This window comes from Tenebrio molitor, chromosome 2 (genome assembly GCF_963966145.1).
Source record: "Tenebrio molitor chromosome 2, icTenMoli1.1, whole genome shotgun sequence".
In the NCBI taxonomy this organism is placed as follows: Eukaryota; Metazoa; Arthropoda; class Insecta; order Coleoptera; family Tenebrionidae; genus Tenebrio; species Tenebrio molitor.
In genome coordinates this window covers 13,617,347-13,633,546 of record NC_091047.1, presented here as the reverse complement: position 1 = coordinate 13,633,546, position 16,200 = coordinate 13,617,347, and the positions used below count along the sequence as shown (strand labels likewise).

General features: G+C 32.7%; 1 protein-coding gene across 3 annotated transcripts in view; it reads left to right on the top strand.

Annotated features, from left to right (window-relative positions):
- Positions 1–16,114, top strand: part of Poxn (Pox neuro) — a 47,472-nt gene extending 31,358 nt beyond the window's left edge. For 2 of the 3 annotated variants that reach the window (XM_069038956.1, XM_069038957.1), the window contains exons 3-6: positions 3,419–3,639; positions 4,741–4,770; positions 14,619–14,835; positions 15,395–16,114. In XM_069038956.1, coding sequence (XP_068895057.1) covers positions 3,419–3,639; positions 4,741–4,770; positions 14,619–14,835; positions 15,395–15,885 — 959 coding nt within the window. In that variant the 3' untranslated portion in view covers positions 15,886–16,114. The remainder of the gene's footprint in view (positions 1–3,418; positions 3,640–4,740; positions 4,771–14,618; positions 14,836–15,394) is intronic. The other variant, XM_069038958.1, reaches the window with a different exon arrangement.
- Positions 16,115–16,200: the final 86 nt, after the last annotated feature.

Sequence of the window (16,200 nt, the reverse complement as noted above, 5' to 3'; positions counted from 1 at the left end):
GGTGACTCGATTCGTATAACAGAATCTTCTGATCCATTGTTTCGGTTTGCAACATTTATTTTTAAAATCTAAGGGAGACGTTTAAAATAGTTCAAATTTTTCCTTATTTAAATATGTAAATTTTTTTTAGTAGCAGTCGCAAACTTGTTTAGGGCTATTCAATTTCAAAGTAAATAATGCAATTACTGGAAACCACATTCTTGAATTAAAGATCTTGTTTTGATCCTTTGATTTTGATCCTTGGTGACGGTGATATCTCGCAATGTGAAATCACTCAATAGAGTCCATAACATTATAGATTGTGTTGATTGTTACTTGCATCAGTGTAAAGTACTTACTGTAAAGAATCATCATTTTATTTCGGGTAACGGTGGTAAAAATAATGTGCTACACCGGTTCCAAATGAAGCTTATTAAAGCTTCATTTGGAACCGGTGTGGCACATTATTTTGATCGCTTTGTATAATTATGGTATACATATAAGGTAAATAGTAGATAGATATTAAGCTATTATATACCATAATTATACAAAGCGATCAAAAATAAAACAAATCAGAGTAGGCGTTGCAAATTATCAGTCATGTCGTAGCGGAATTCTATGCAAATAAGCGTTCAATGCATGGGGGTAGGCAGTTTGTGGTCTCAAAGGCTACTTTATAATAAATCATGGTATTATTAATAATTGTGGATTTTATTATTATTATTATCTGATAATGGACGCCACGCCACTGGTAAGCAAATTTGTCGCAGAAATGTCAAAGAAACGTCAACGATATGCTGTTGTTAACCTAGAAAACAACTTTTCGATTTTGGCAAAGTTTACAGAATAAATGGTAAAATGGGTTTTACCATTGAAGATAAAGCATCAATTATTAATAATTAATTAATTTTTAATAGATGTTTCGAGAGGTAGGCAACCAATAAAACGTAATAGTTGATCTAAGACAAACTTTTCGATAAAACAAAAGATGAGGTACGACTCTTGATGTGCTTTCTTTTTGATCACTCGATCATTTTTACAAAAAAAAATTAGTGTCAAGAACGGATCTGAAAAACAAAAGATTTCAAAAGGTATGGCTTAACTTGAATAATCCGACCGTAAATGTCATTATTATGATAGTTGTCATGAACGAAGATCAAAAATAGTCCCGACTAGAAAACGGTTCGTTTTGATGAATCACCGTTACCAACATTTTACGGAACTGCCGTTCCGTAGATGCTGTCCAATAACACTGTAAATTCAAAGTCACGTTATGTGAATTTTATTCTGTGGTTATGTCTAATATGTATTGTAAAGCTACGCCGCATGTTTTCGATAATTTTATTTTTCACGGCCACTCTCGACCATATATTTTTTAAAACATGGCGTATATACAGGATGATTCAAAACGAACGCACCAACTACTAGCAGTTGTACAGAATACAGTGAGAACATAAAAAAAATTGAAAAATTTTTTACAGCGTGTTAAAGTTTTTTTTTGTTTCAATTATACCGGGTGTAGAATTGGTTTACGAGACATAGGATTTTACATGTAATAATAAGGAGATCCAATTATTGGCTCCCCTAATAATTTTATGGCAAAATGGTTAAAATGAAAGTTAGAGAGAATTAAAAGTATTGTCTAATTCTTTGTTTTTTTCTAACATCTTGTGGTACTGAAAGAAAAGCAAGAAAGAAGTTAAGACAAAAATACTAAAAAGCAGTAGTAGGAATGATATTTGACTTCTAAAATTATTTGTCGGGTGGTTTCACTATTATTTAAATTTCTTTTGATCTGCCCTTCAAATGAACTCATACAGGACTACAGGACGAATGAAACGGTATCTTCTATTAAATGTTCAAACTTTTCTCCAATTCTTCGAATTGTTTCTGTGGCTGAAATTGGTCGGTCTGGGAAACCTGAAGCAAATGTTGCTTGGAAGTTTCTTAAAGAGGATCCTCCATAATACCATTTAAAGAAAGAAATAAAATTTCATGCCTAGTAGTACTTTTTAGTATTTTTGTGTTAACTCTTTTCTTGCCTTTCTTTCAGTACCACAAGATATTAGAATAAAACTAAGATTGAAATTAGACAGTAATTTTAATTCTCTCTAACTTTCATTTTAACTATTTTGCCATAAAATTGTTAGGGGAGCCAATAATTGAAACTCTTTATTTTTACATGTAAAATCCTATGTCTCGTAAACCAATTCTACCCCCGGTATGTATCAGACAGAGTATTCATTCAATTGTAATAACTTTCACTAATGAAATTATTTTATCTGCTTTATACGATTACAAGTACATAGTATAGTTGGTACGGTCGTTTTGATACACCTTGTATAACTTATAAAATCCGCTATACATAATTATACCTACTGTCCATTGGAAAGGACACATTTTTCCAATTGTTTTTAGTTCTGTTTTTCTCACTTTTTCTACACGATAATTACGATGGTTTCTTTCTTCAACGATATCTCCTTTTAAACCGAACTAGTTCATTGACTATGACTTCGTCTCATCATCACCAATTACCGGGTTTTTTTCCAAACTTATTTCAGAATCACCCTGTATATCGACAATATTAAAATCACGAGTATCAATTTAAATTATTCCTAATATGACAAAAGGACATGTTATTTCATCAAAAAAAAACATTTGATACAACCTTCTAAGTACTTCTTCGAATTTGTCTTTTTAACCGCTTAACTGTTCAATTTTTGATTAATTGCTTTTAATATTGTAATGGTTAAATCTAAATCTTTATCCTTATTTCAGCAATTTTCTTTAATATAATTAGGACAATAACAAGACTAACAGTAGCAAAACGTCCTTCCCGAATCAGCAAATTAAATTGTTTTCTGAAAGTTGAATAACAACTTGTTAGTTATGGAATATTTTCTCCTTAAATAGACCGGTTACCATTGTTTATTTTCGTCATTTTTGGAGAGCGATTGCTTTAACAAAAACATGTGTTTTGACGTCAAAGCTAAAATTTACCACAACACATAATTTGTGTGATAGAGTCATCCTGCAAAAGTTTATCTACATCGGCCAACGAATTCAGGAAAAAAAGAGAACCAGGTTCGAGAGAAGCACGCGGTATATTATGTCTACAATAATTAGAGGAGACGGCTTCACCTGGTGCATGGGAGGCTCGACACGAGCAGTGACACTCTTTGACTCTTTTGATCCGCAGGTGCTGCCTTGATTCGTTAATAATTACGCCTAAGCGCCGCATCCTGAAGAATAATATTAGTATTGCAAGGCGGACGTTCTTCCAACTGCAACTGCAGATGTAAAATGATGCGAACATGAAGTTTGAGGCCATTCTTGAGGCACACATCGCAAACATTCACTTAAGAGTCATTTGATTCACGATCAGCGATTTTTTACTTTTGAACGATCGCATTATCTCACAGGTTTATTATTGTTTCAGGTCAGGCAGGTGTAAATCAGTTAGGTGGTGTGTTTGTGAATGGCCGTCCCTTACCAGATTGCGTACGAAGGAGGATAGTCGAACTCGCACTGCTTGGAGTACGACCTTGCGATATCTCAAGGCAATTGTTGGTCTCTCATGGATGCGTTTCCAAGATACTTACCCGTTTTTATGAGACTGGTTCAATTCGACCCGGTTCTATTGGAGGATCGAAAACAAAGGTAATTCTACACAAAAACAAGAAAACTTTAAAAGTAAACATCCAACTTATACTGTGCTTGAAGTAGGAAATTTATTTTAATTGGAAACCTTTAAAGAAATTTGTTTACAAATTAAACTTGAGTATCGAGAGAACGAAGTCTTTCACTCACAACTAAACACCTACACATTTGCATTTTAATGCAATAATTAATACAACATCTCTTTATCAAAAGTTTTTTCACTCGCAGAGCACCTTGAATTAATACATTTCTAAACGTGTTTCATCGTAGTAAAAGTAGTTAGTTGGTAAGAGGGAGAATCAAATAAATCATTCAGAGCGTTTTTTTGAAACGGCGAACCGTGTTCTACATTTTTCAAGCTGCCTTTTCAATCGAATAGTTTAACATTTTTAAATTGCAAGATGTAGTAAACGTTTTATGCATCAAGTGTTTTTTTTTTTATATTATTCCTCTCCAATATATTTTTCATTCAGCATAACGACAAGTAAATTGATTTATTTCAGTTTCCTTTTGAGTTTAGAATTTTGAAATTTGACTAAAAGTGTAGAAAGTAAATAATTTTACTACGACAAGATTGAATTGCTACATTTTTTGGATAAAATAAAATTTGAGTATTAAATACATATAGTAATACAATATAAAGTTTAAAACATATGTTCCATTGAGTTAATACATATATTCTTGCGATAATATGTAGATTCAAATATAAATCGAGCGATCAAATTAATTTGTAATCGAGTCATCCATGGATCTGAATCCGTATGTCTTTTGCGATTGATATGTCGAGATCTAACCTGTGTTTCGCGCTGTGATTATTGGAGCGTGGAGTTCAAGTAACGACATACGATTTCGGATCCATGGATAACTCGATTACAAATTAATATGATCGCTCTTTACTTGCATCACATGTCTAATTATTAGAATAATGGTGAGTTACATAAAACACTAAATAACGTTAATTGGAACGAGTATTTTTTCCAGAATTTTTTGAGTAAATACAAACTATGTATTCATATGTTACTGTAAGTTTTCTATGTTTTGCTTAAAAACAAATCTGTTTTTCCAAAATAAAAGTATTGTTAATAAAATACAAAATTACAGGTGTCGAGCTTTACCTTCGTTACAACAAAAGTAAGTGTAACTTTATAAAATTATGCATGAAATTTTAAAATCCTTCATTTAATTGACAAAAATGATTATCAAAAACGACAAAAGCCTATTTTTTATTGTATGCGTTATTTTGTGAAATTTCAAAAAGTTACTTCAAATTAAGGATTAATTAAATGGATTTTAATTCAAAATGTCTACACCTAAATGTGTATTTTAAAAATTTTAAGAGCAACATTTTATAGGAAACCTAAAGCTTTTCGTTTTAAAGCATTACGTGGTTTTAGAAATTCTATGAATATTTTTTTTTTGTCACTTGGAAATATTGATTTATGAACGTACCTAAAAATTTACAAGGATCCATAGAAAATGTATTTTATCAATGTTACTTCATTTAAAATGAAATATATACATATTTCACATTATTGCACTTCCCCCTGCTGCAACTTCCTTGCAATAAATTTGTTACACTTGTTACAACACTGACTATAACAATTTTTTCCATATACCGCGTGAGCAACAGTTACTGTTTCAGTTGGCAATAAAACTATGGTGACTTTTGCGTCCCTGCTGGGTAAATTTGTCACATAACCGGAAGTGACGTGATTTAATAGATCGCCGAAAATTAAGTTGTGTGATGCGAGCAACGGTTTATTGAAAAATGAGTTTTTAAACACAAACAAGTTAGAGCGAGGAAATAGTTATTTTTATATTAAGTGCGCGAAGAGTGTTTTTTGTGCATGAAAAGGTCTTTTACGCCGAGACGAAGTTCGAGGCAGTATAAGCCTTTGAATGCACAAAAATATTTTCGCGCACGAAATATAAACAATATTTTTTCTATAATTGATTCAAAAAATTGAAATTAAAAATTCAAATTTTTGAAGGAACTCTGAAGTTTCAATGCAGTGACCATGTTGCTAGGTAACTAATAAAATACAGTGCGTGAAATGAAAAACAGAAATAGTCGTATGCGTGAAATTGCATTTCACACACTGTTTTGTATGGTTTCTATGGTTTCGATCTTACTAACAATGCAAAAAAAAAAATACACGTCAGAAAATGACCCACTTCAGGCACAGATAACTATGCGTGAATTTCAATTTTTTGAATCAATTATAGAAAAAGGCATTTAATTTAAAGGTACTGCTCCAAGTGACTGCAATTATCAACAAAAGATTTAAAAAATCAACACGTTTAAATTTGAATTTTATGTCAGCTGTCAATAATGAAAATAAAACAAACGGAAGTAGGTATAGTAAATTCATTTTTGTAATGACGAACTAGAGTTACTAAATTTAGTAACTTTTGTCTTGCGAACACACCTTTTTACCGCGAATTTGGGCTTTTAAAAAATTAGGTTATGGGTCACGTCATTTGTTTCAACAATTTTATACTTTTTTATTGCGTTTCTATTATCTCCATGAGTCATTTCTTTTATTTTGTTGACAGTCTTTAAAATGTGCTGCTTCGTCTGTTTGCTTATTGGTGCTATACTCCGTTTTGGAAATTGATTTATTTTGGCAGCGACAATAATATGACAATTGAAATCTTTGTCAACTGTGTAGTTTTTATTTACTTTGTAAAAAAATCTAACAAAAAAAAGTTCCAGCTTGTTCGTCATTACAAAGATGAATTTACTATAGGACAATTCACAAATTTGCATGGTAATTTAATGAAAGCTCCCCTCATTAGAAAATGGAAGAAATACCATCGTTGTAAGATTCGTGTTATGAATTAAAGTCCAGTCCCATTTTTTATTACCTTGCATCGTCAAATTTATCATGAATTACATGTCACGGAAATGAATTTTTTGAAAATGACAATACGAATATTGATTTTAAATTAGAAAAATGTTAGCAAAAGTAATACTAATTGTTTTATTTATGCCTTTTTGTTGTAAGATATCTTTTAAAAAAATCATTCGAATCCGAATTATGGTGGTTAACCACCAATTTAAATTCGCCTCAAAGGTTAGTTGTTCAATGCGCTTCTGATCTGGCGTTAACATTTATGATCTTCACAGCGCAGCAATTTTTTACATTTTTTGCTTAATCTACATACATGCTTCACTTATTTTTTGCGGTATTTTATTTTTGTTGAATATCTAATACAAAATGTTCGGAATAATTTACAGTAAACAGAGGCTCCTCCCATCAAATGTATCCCAAAGAACATTAGAAGGTTCCGTGATATTTGAATAGATTATTTTTTCAACTGAATTTAAAAAAGTAGGCAAAACACAAGTAGATTCTAAAAATTAATTGATGAAGCTAGTTTTCGTGTTATTGTTCAGTAACAAAACAGGAAGAGGGCATTTATTGTAGCAAGACAGCATTTATCGATATTATTGTGTTGATTTTTAACAGTTAAAAATTCAAATTTGATAGGTGAAGGAAATAATCATATAATATTACTGTCACTAAGGACCATACTTTTTAACTTAGGTATGTATTAGGTTTGTTATTTATATTTTCTTTTTACTTATCCTATAACGCAGGTCTACAAAATTAAAAAAAAAAATTGGTGCCACTGAAACTTAAACGTGATTTTAATGCATAGGGTCTAGTGATCTTCTCAGTAATATTAATTTGTGAAAACTACGTACAGTTTTTGCGGTAGCCGCAGCGATAACTGTTTGCCGTTTCACGTATTTAGTGTTGGTGTTTGTTTAATAAAAAACGGTCCGAAATAAAATCTTCGAGATATTTTTGTCAAAACGATCTTATCTAAATGATCCGAATACATTTTGTTATGTTTGTGGCGAATATACGATAAAGAAATGTCGAAAACCTATTTACCTATTTCGCTTACTTCAACATGAAAATCAAAAATGTTGACAAACCTTGGATTCCAAACAATGTTTGCAAAACGTGTAGGAAACATTTGAGACAGTGGATGAATGTCAAAAGACGTCATTCGAAGTTTAGTGTGCCTATGGTTTGGAGGGAACCAAAAAATCACTACGATGACTGTTATTTTTGCTTAATCAATTTACATGGCGCTAACCGAAAAAAAAAAGACCTATCCCGATCTAGAATCCGCCAAGAGACGTGTGCTTGTTGTTGAGGCAACATCATCAAAACCCCTACCTTTTACTCAAGCCGCTACATAATGGTAATAAATATGGTGCAGTACCTATTGCTCCTTCCACTAAATTAAAGGAGGGGTATCAAAACAAATTTCTGGTTTTGGAAAAATTGAAGTACCATGCATCAAAGTCCATTATCTACGAGTACATAATCATTTGGATAAGTTTCCTGCAAATCTTGGCTCTTACAGTGAGGAACAAGAAGAGCGATTTCATCAGAACCTAAAAATTATACCAGGGTCGATATGATGGCTGACTGCTGCTGGGGTATCAGGCGTGAATGTCCTGAAGAAATTCACTCAAAGAAATAACGAAAAAGAAACTTTCTTTATGTTCAGTAATGTCATAAAAGGTGAAAAATATGTACAAGCAGCAGTTTTTGGACACGTGTTATATCTCGGAAACTACACGTAGATTTAGAAAAAAATCTATACCATTCGAATCAGCATAGCAGGCATAGTCAAAAACAGTTTTAATCTTTCCGGCACCAAATCCACTGACCTGACCTGACCTGTGTAATTGAATCTGTAATTTTTTTGGGCACTAAATTGTTATTATCTATTACTATATTTTCAACAAAGATTCAAATCAAATTGTCAATTGGTTTTTTTACAGTATGCGTTTTGTGTATCGTTTTCTTTTTGGCAGGGTTTGTAATTGGGCGTCTAGCCAGTTAGCCTTCAATAATAATAATAATAATTAGTAATATCTACAGTTTTTTTAGGTGTCGAATATTGTTTACATTTACAAATTAGATACGTACAGTCGCGGAATCAAAATTTCGGGCAGAATTTTTCTGTCATTTCAACAAAATCTCTGTAAACCACCTTTTACTGTCGTCATGACTGACATTCAAAAATAAAACTTTTCTGTGTCGGTCACGCAGTCAGTTTTTGAATTTTGGGTCTTGAGTTAATTGGTAACGCTTCCAGAAATATAGGAAATCGACACCATCTTTGTTTTTTTAAATGGAAAGGCCCCATTTTGATTTCACATTTGGATTCTACATTAAATTTCGAGTTTAGAACATTCTTCTGTTAGCACTTATCTGTCATCGTTCTTGATCTACAAGGGACAAGTACGAATTGACACTATAGATGGATGTTGGCAGAATCTTGCCAAAATGATAAATTAAAAATTTCTAGTAGGCGCTAGAGGGTGTCAAAGTTTTAGTGAAAAACTATCGGGGGTTCCTTTACATTCCTCGATACAACTTGAATCACGGCTGCACTTGAAACCTGAACAAACAACATTCTAACCTTACTTTCTCCAATTCTTGTTCTTTGGCTGGCGTTTATAATCGGTGTTTATTTAAATGTATCCTCAAAGTTGTCGTTGAAGAGTCGACTATGAACGCACCATGAATTACAGATCACGAATCAGCTGTTTAAATCTAACCTCACTTTTTGCGTTGTTTGTATTTCTACTATGCAGACTGACGAGGGGTGCAAACAAAAAATACAATTAAGTAACACAATTTTTGTTATAATTTTAAAAGACACTACATAATAAATGTTCTAAAATCAAATTGAATGTTGAAACCTGCCATCGTCTAATATTTAAACAGAAATACACTCTATTCTTAAACTCATTTTGGCTATAGGTACTAATTCACTAATAGATAAAAGCATTCAATTTTTTATACTTCAAAGTCAAATAAGTAGATACTCGTATCTCACATTTTCCTTTAGAACTGATCTATCATTTTCTTTTGATATTTCTGAACAAATTTTTTGCATTGCATATTCCAAATGTATCAAGACACGAATTTCCTAATTGGAAAGTAGAAATATGAATTTTTTTCAGTGATAATTGTATCAATTTCTGAAAGGTGTACCTGTATGGATGTAAACAGCTTTCCACTTAACGAGCTTAAAAACTAACAAACAAAAACAAAGCAATAATGCGTAGATAAAGGCCCTATCTAAATTGCGGGCGCATATTAATTTCAGCGTGCGTGGAGAGCGTGTAAACATAATGGAGTTTTCAAATAGGCGATAATGAGTTTGTTTAACCGAGATTGCAGCTGTGCCAACAGGACATCCACGTAGGAATTAGCCTTAACACCAGGCGTCACAATTCACACGGCGAGTCTGCAGATATATCTGCTCTCATCTAGCATCACTAATAGACCTTTATAGCACCACTTGTCGCTACCTCCAGCGTACCTAATCGAACTTCACTGGAAAATCGTCTGCTGGGGTCGGTCAACACCGGTCAACACCGACGCAGAAATAAAAAAGTTATAACTCGTTTGTTTTTCGGTCGGTCGTAATTTATTCAGGAAATCTTTGGTGACATCTTTTGTAAATACGAAGGGGTGAAATTTACCACACGTGAAATAATTACGTTCTCATTAGACAAAAAATAACGATACAAAACGAGTAAGCAAACAAGAAAGCGACGGATATAATTACACCCCTGTGGTTTTATATAAACATAATTACGATGCCACGTTGTTACGATAAATTACGTCCTATTCTATAATATTGCGTCTACTATTATTGCAAAAGGGTGTAATTATTGTTAAACTTGATTACAACATAACATTTGCGCAATCGTATTAAAAACATCAATCCGGTTCGAGGTAAGGAAGACCGAATCAAAAATGAAAGACGTTCGGTTATTAAGCATGTCGACAATTATTGTTTCTTGTTGTTTTTTATTGCCGACGATCTACAATAGAATTTTCAGTCCTGTAATTACGTTTTTCAGGACATGTGAATGGTTGCGGTTAACGGAAGGTCTTACCTGATGGATCGTCCGATAACGGGGGCTTGTGTCACTACAAACACCGGTCTAATGCGACCGTGACACGCGCGATGTCCTTTTGTCCTCATCCTTTTCAACAGTTAAGCCTCTTGTCTTTTCTACACATCAGAATATTTCTAAAATTATTTGACAAATTTTAATTAAACACAACAAAAACTAAGACTTTGTAAATATTTTCGAGGTGGAAACATCATTGACGAATTTTGTGACAATTTATTGAACAATAGACGAACCAAAGAATTTACAAAATGTTGAAAAAAAAATATAGAAAAATATTTTCCGCAAGTTAACCTAGTTTCGTACTTTTTCGCATCAAACTTAATCCTGAACTAACATCGTGAGGTTTAAATTGATCGAGCTCACATGTTTTTGGTTTTCTATAGTTTGTCCAGCGAGAGATTGGTTGACATAAAAATCACTAAATTCTACATAGAGAAAGTAGGTAGTACCTAGGGCACGTAAAATTTGAAATACATATATCCTTCAAGCAGTAACTACGACAGTAGTTCCAAATTAAAAGGAAAAATCTGATCTATAAGATGTTCAAATTAATATTTTGCGAAATATGACCAAACAAAGGAGTTATTTAACAACTGTCTGACAATCTAAAAATGAGAAAATTCTATTTAAAAAATTTAATTTTAGGTTACTGGATGACATTTTAGTGTATTAACATGGATTTTTTTTTATTAACAAAGCATAACGTTAATAAAGTATTGGGTGATTCAAAATGATTCTGGATAAGTATGGCAACTATGTACGAAAATGTATGTGGCAACTCTGTAGGTAGGATAGAGGTGACATTTCTTTGACAGTTTATAGTCGCGTAATTTTGAAAATTATTGTCAAGTCAATGTGCAATGGTATAAAAAAATCAAATGCACGCTTATGAAATGTCATACAAATGTCAACCATACCCCACCCGCACAGTTGCCACATAAATTTTCGTACATAGTTGCCTTACTTATCCACAATCATGTTGAATAATCCAATACATGAAGTGCGTCACACGGATTTCCTCAATTTAATATTATTGCATTATATTACTTTGTAACTTTCCGTTAATTTGGGAAAATCAAACGTTGTCCTTATGTATTCATAAACAAATCATTATTTAGATAGAATTTATTTTAGCTTTTAATTACGGAATTAATTTATTCTTCTGGTTGATTATTATTATTAGGTAATTTTATCTGGATGGAGAATGAATAAATTTTAAATTTCATTTAAGAATCCACTGATGTAGAAACTACTAATGCAATTAGTTTCGCTGTCACCGTTGTTGCTGCATAGAGTTCGTATTGTCAAAATAACAGGACCCGTCAAAATTGGTGAGGATGTTTAAGACGTTACCATCAAAAATTAAAAAAATATTAGTTGTAGGTACAGTTGAGCGCAAAAAAACGGGAAATGAAAATTTTCCTAATGTAAATTTGGTTTTGTTAATTTGTCAATTAATTGTCTACTTGACAATAGCTATCAAATAAGACAGGCCTACAAAACAAAACTTTTTAATCGTTGTTTTTTCACAATGAACAAAAAAAAATTAAGCAATTTATTGATGAAAATAAAAAGTTTATAATAATTCTTGGTTTAAAATTAAACTAAATTTTTATTCCTTATGAGAATGGCATCTTTGACGCTTTGTGACGAAACTTGTTTTAATTGATTGTCTGCTGTATGTTTTTTTTTGGTACATACATCGTGCTGTAACATCCAGCAAAAGTCTGCCATCATTGATACGCCCCATATTCCTTGATATTACCTGTCCATTTCGTTTATATCTTGGTGAAAACGCTAATATAGCACCAAGATTTTTAGGAAAAAGATTTAAGTGCGAAAATAGGAAATGCACTTTCAAACTCATTATATCCCAAGATGTGAAAATTTTCCAACAATTTTCTTAAATGCGTTCCAGGCATTCCTTTTAACAACATTCATAGAATATTACAGTATCGGAATTTTGAATTAATTCATTCATTCTAGGTGAACATTCCAATTTTAAGAAAAAACGAATTGTGAAAAAACTAGACGTGATAGCGCAAAACCAAAACATTTTCGTAATCTGGGTGTCGAAATCAGTGTAGACCTATGTAATTTTAAAAAATGTCATTGAACAACTCTAACCTATCTCTCGTAAGAAGTTTTCACACTATGAAAAAATTGTAAAAATATGTCAATTTTATTTTAACAGTTCTCAATTTTTTTTTTTTGTAAACAACTGTAGTGTAAATATTGTCAAACTGAAATAGTATATTATTTAACAAGTTCGTGTGTAAATTGAGCTCTTTATCGCATGAGTGGGCCAGTTTAAAACGTGAGTGAAACGTGCGTTTTAAAGATCCACGAGTGCCATAAAGAGCCCAATTTAGACACGAACGAGTTGAATTCGACGTTTTTTTTGTTCGACGAGCCCCTTAAAGGCTTCAAATCATCGCTTAAAATCTTTAAAATTAACTTGACGTTTCGTTTTGACAACTTAGCAAAATTCGTTCACACAGGAGAAAATTCTCAAATTCTAACAGTGTCGAACACAAAAAATAATAATTAGAATTCATTCAAAGTGACACATGATCAATTGATCAAATGCTTTTATCCTTTAGAAGGCTATGAATTTTTATTTATGTTGACACAGATGTCATAGTCGTAGCCGGCTAGATATGGAATTCAAAAAAATCACAAACAACAAAATCATACCCAAAAATTAAAATGTATGCTTCATTTTTGGACAAAAACCGACACAAAAATGCCAAATTATTTTTTATTTTAATAATGTTTTTAATACTTGAGAGAACTGAGTAGGTAGCTGGTTATTACTATCATACGTAAAAATAATAAATAATTTCTTCGAAAAAATGTGGTAAATAAAATTTGGGACATTTTATTCAAAGTATAACAATATATTATGTAATTTCATATTTGATTTTTTTTTTTGAAATTTGACTGTTACGCTTACAAAATACAGAATTCAAATTATTGTTTTTTTTTTAATATATAGGGTGATTCATATATGTAGTTTCATAAATATTTTAACCAGTGAAAGATTCCGATCTCAAAAGGTTCTTGACAATAAAATTTTGAGTCATACATCAAAAATTGGCAACAATTACCATATCGGTTTTTTCACTATTAGTAAATGCCATTCTTCGCTAAATCATTCTACTTTACGTCCAATTTATAATAAATGTCATGAATGTCATAATAGAAGCAAACAATTGTTGTTATAGGGAAAATATTGGTATTATAAAGTTCGCTTTAGTTTCATTTTGACAACAATGCCTAACAGTTTGTTTCAACGTAAAATATTTTCATTTATCTGCAGTTCTTAACAGGTGGTAGTACACTCTTCAACATGCTTTATCTTCAACAATTTTAACCTTGGAACCTAGACATTTTTGTAAGAGTGTGTAAGGATTGGGATCTACCACTTGTTAAAGTTTGTATGATACTATATGAATCACCCTGTATATTAAAAAAATAATTTAAAATTTTCAACAACAAATGCAAAAATACTGTTGCATTAAAATATGTTTCGAACGTAAAAGTATAAATTAATGCAATGAAATAGAAATGTACGGGAAGCACAAATTGTGCCTTCCACCGTAATTCTTACAAAAATAAAAATAACGAGATCAGCGATGTCGGCTTCCATTTCATAGTCCCATAATGATTTTCGATACGTTAAATGTGTACATGTTTACACTAAATGGTTCTGGAGTAGCTATGGAAAATATTTCAAGTCCTGATAATGAAACATGCATGCAGCAGCACTATCGTAGGCCCATCTCGTGTCAATATCGGTGTTTACAGGCAAGGATAAACATATCAGACAGTTGTGCTAGTCACATCGATCATGTTTTATTATGAGTTTACTATATTATTATCATTAGCTGAATTGCACGCGTTATGTTCTTCATTTTACCCATAGACAACCGCCGCACAATTACACAAAACAAATCAACCGTAATTTCTCCGAAGCGGAAACTAATCAATCACAAAAATCTTGTTACAGCAAGTCGCCACTCCGACGGTAGTCAAAAAAATCCTGAGGTTCAAACAAGAAAATCCGGGCATGTTCGCCTGGGAGATCCGGGAGCAGCTCATATCGCAGCGTGTCTGCGAACCCCACAACATTCCTTCAGTCAGCTCTGTTAACCGAATATTGAGGAACAGTGGCGTTTGGCCGGATCCCCCGGAAATACTACACCATGCACGACCTCCACATCCAGGTAAATTAAGAGCTCTAGTGTCTCTACCTGGGACTCTATTAACGAAAACGGCGAATGGTTGAATTTATGAGGATAATATTTTACAAAGTGCATCTTCATCAAGATGTCTTCATTAGGAAATCGACGAGTCCGATCAGAAATTAACTCAGCGACTCCTCCTGCTCGTAAATATGAGACAAGATGTGCACAACAAGAATAAATAAAGCCTCGTTATGATGATCGCGAACTTAAGCGACTTCTTTAACGGTCTTGTAACGATTGACATATTGACGTCGGCGCTTTCTTTTTGTGGCGACAACAAATAAAATTCATTTTTACAAGCAACTCGTTAACAGATTGTTAATGTTTTACATCCTTTAATGAATCAGTGTGAGCGCAATTACATAACTAATTGGAATTAATTGTAGAAAGTTTTATGCTTTTCTAACCTAATCTCACTTTCGATCGTATTACTCGCCTGCAATGGGTATGATCTGCTTAATTTCGATGGTCTGCACCCATCAAATACCTATAATTTGACTTGTTCGTGTTGTGAAATTAAATTAGCCACTTTTTTCAGAGTCTCTGATGAGAGGTGAAATGTATTCAAAAGTATCAACTAGTTTGGGAAGTACTCTTCCGTACTTTTCAATGCACGAGACCGCTTATTCCACCAGTAACAGACTAGCGGCGCTCCAACACCAACTCCACATCGCCACCACGAGTCCTCTAGATCTGCCGGCCTCGAACAACTGGTCTAATTTAATCATTCCCTATCACCCCACTGTCAACTCCTTAAGCAACCAAACCTCCAACCTTGTTGAGGACAAGGAGTGTGTCCTGTCAACCGACACCAAGGAAAAGCAACAGGAGTTGAAGAGAAAAAACCCGTACTCTATCGAGGAATTGCTCAAGAAACCAGACAAAAAGGTGAAACCTCCCAGTATTACGTCTATAGGAATTCAGCAACCTTACGGTGTGTTTGTTACGCACGCTGGAGACGATTTCGAAGAGAAATGTGGAAGTGGTGATAGTGATGTTGAAAGAGAAGTCAAGATTGATGTCGAGTGAACAGATTCATCCTTCTTCGTTTTATTTTTCCGTTAGGATTTGTTTAATTATTATTATCGGTAGGAAATCTGTAAACCTTTTATGCCATACTTGTACAAATATTTATTTATTTATTATGTAATGTAGATATGTTTTTCATTAAAAGATGCCATCAAGTAATGTAACGTTGTTTATGTACAAAACTTGTAGGAACAATCAAGAATTTAATAAAAACTAGCGAGACAGGAAACATTATTTACTACCTGCTTCCTAAATTTTGCGTGCTACCTAAAACATCTCAACGATGATATTATCGGATAACGACAACCCGAAATA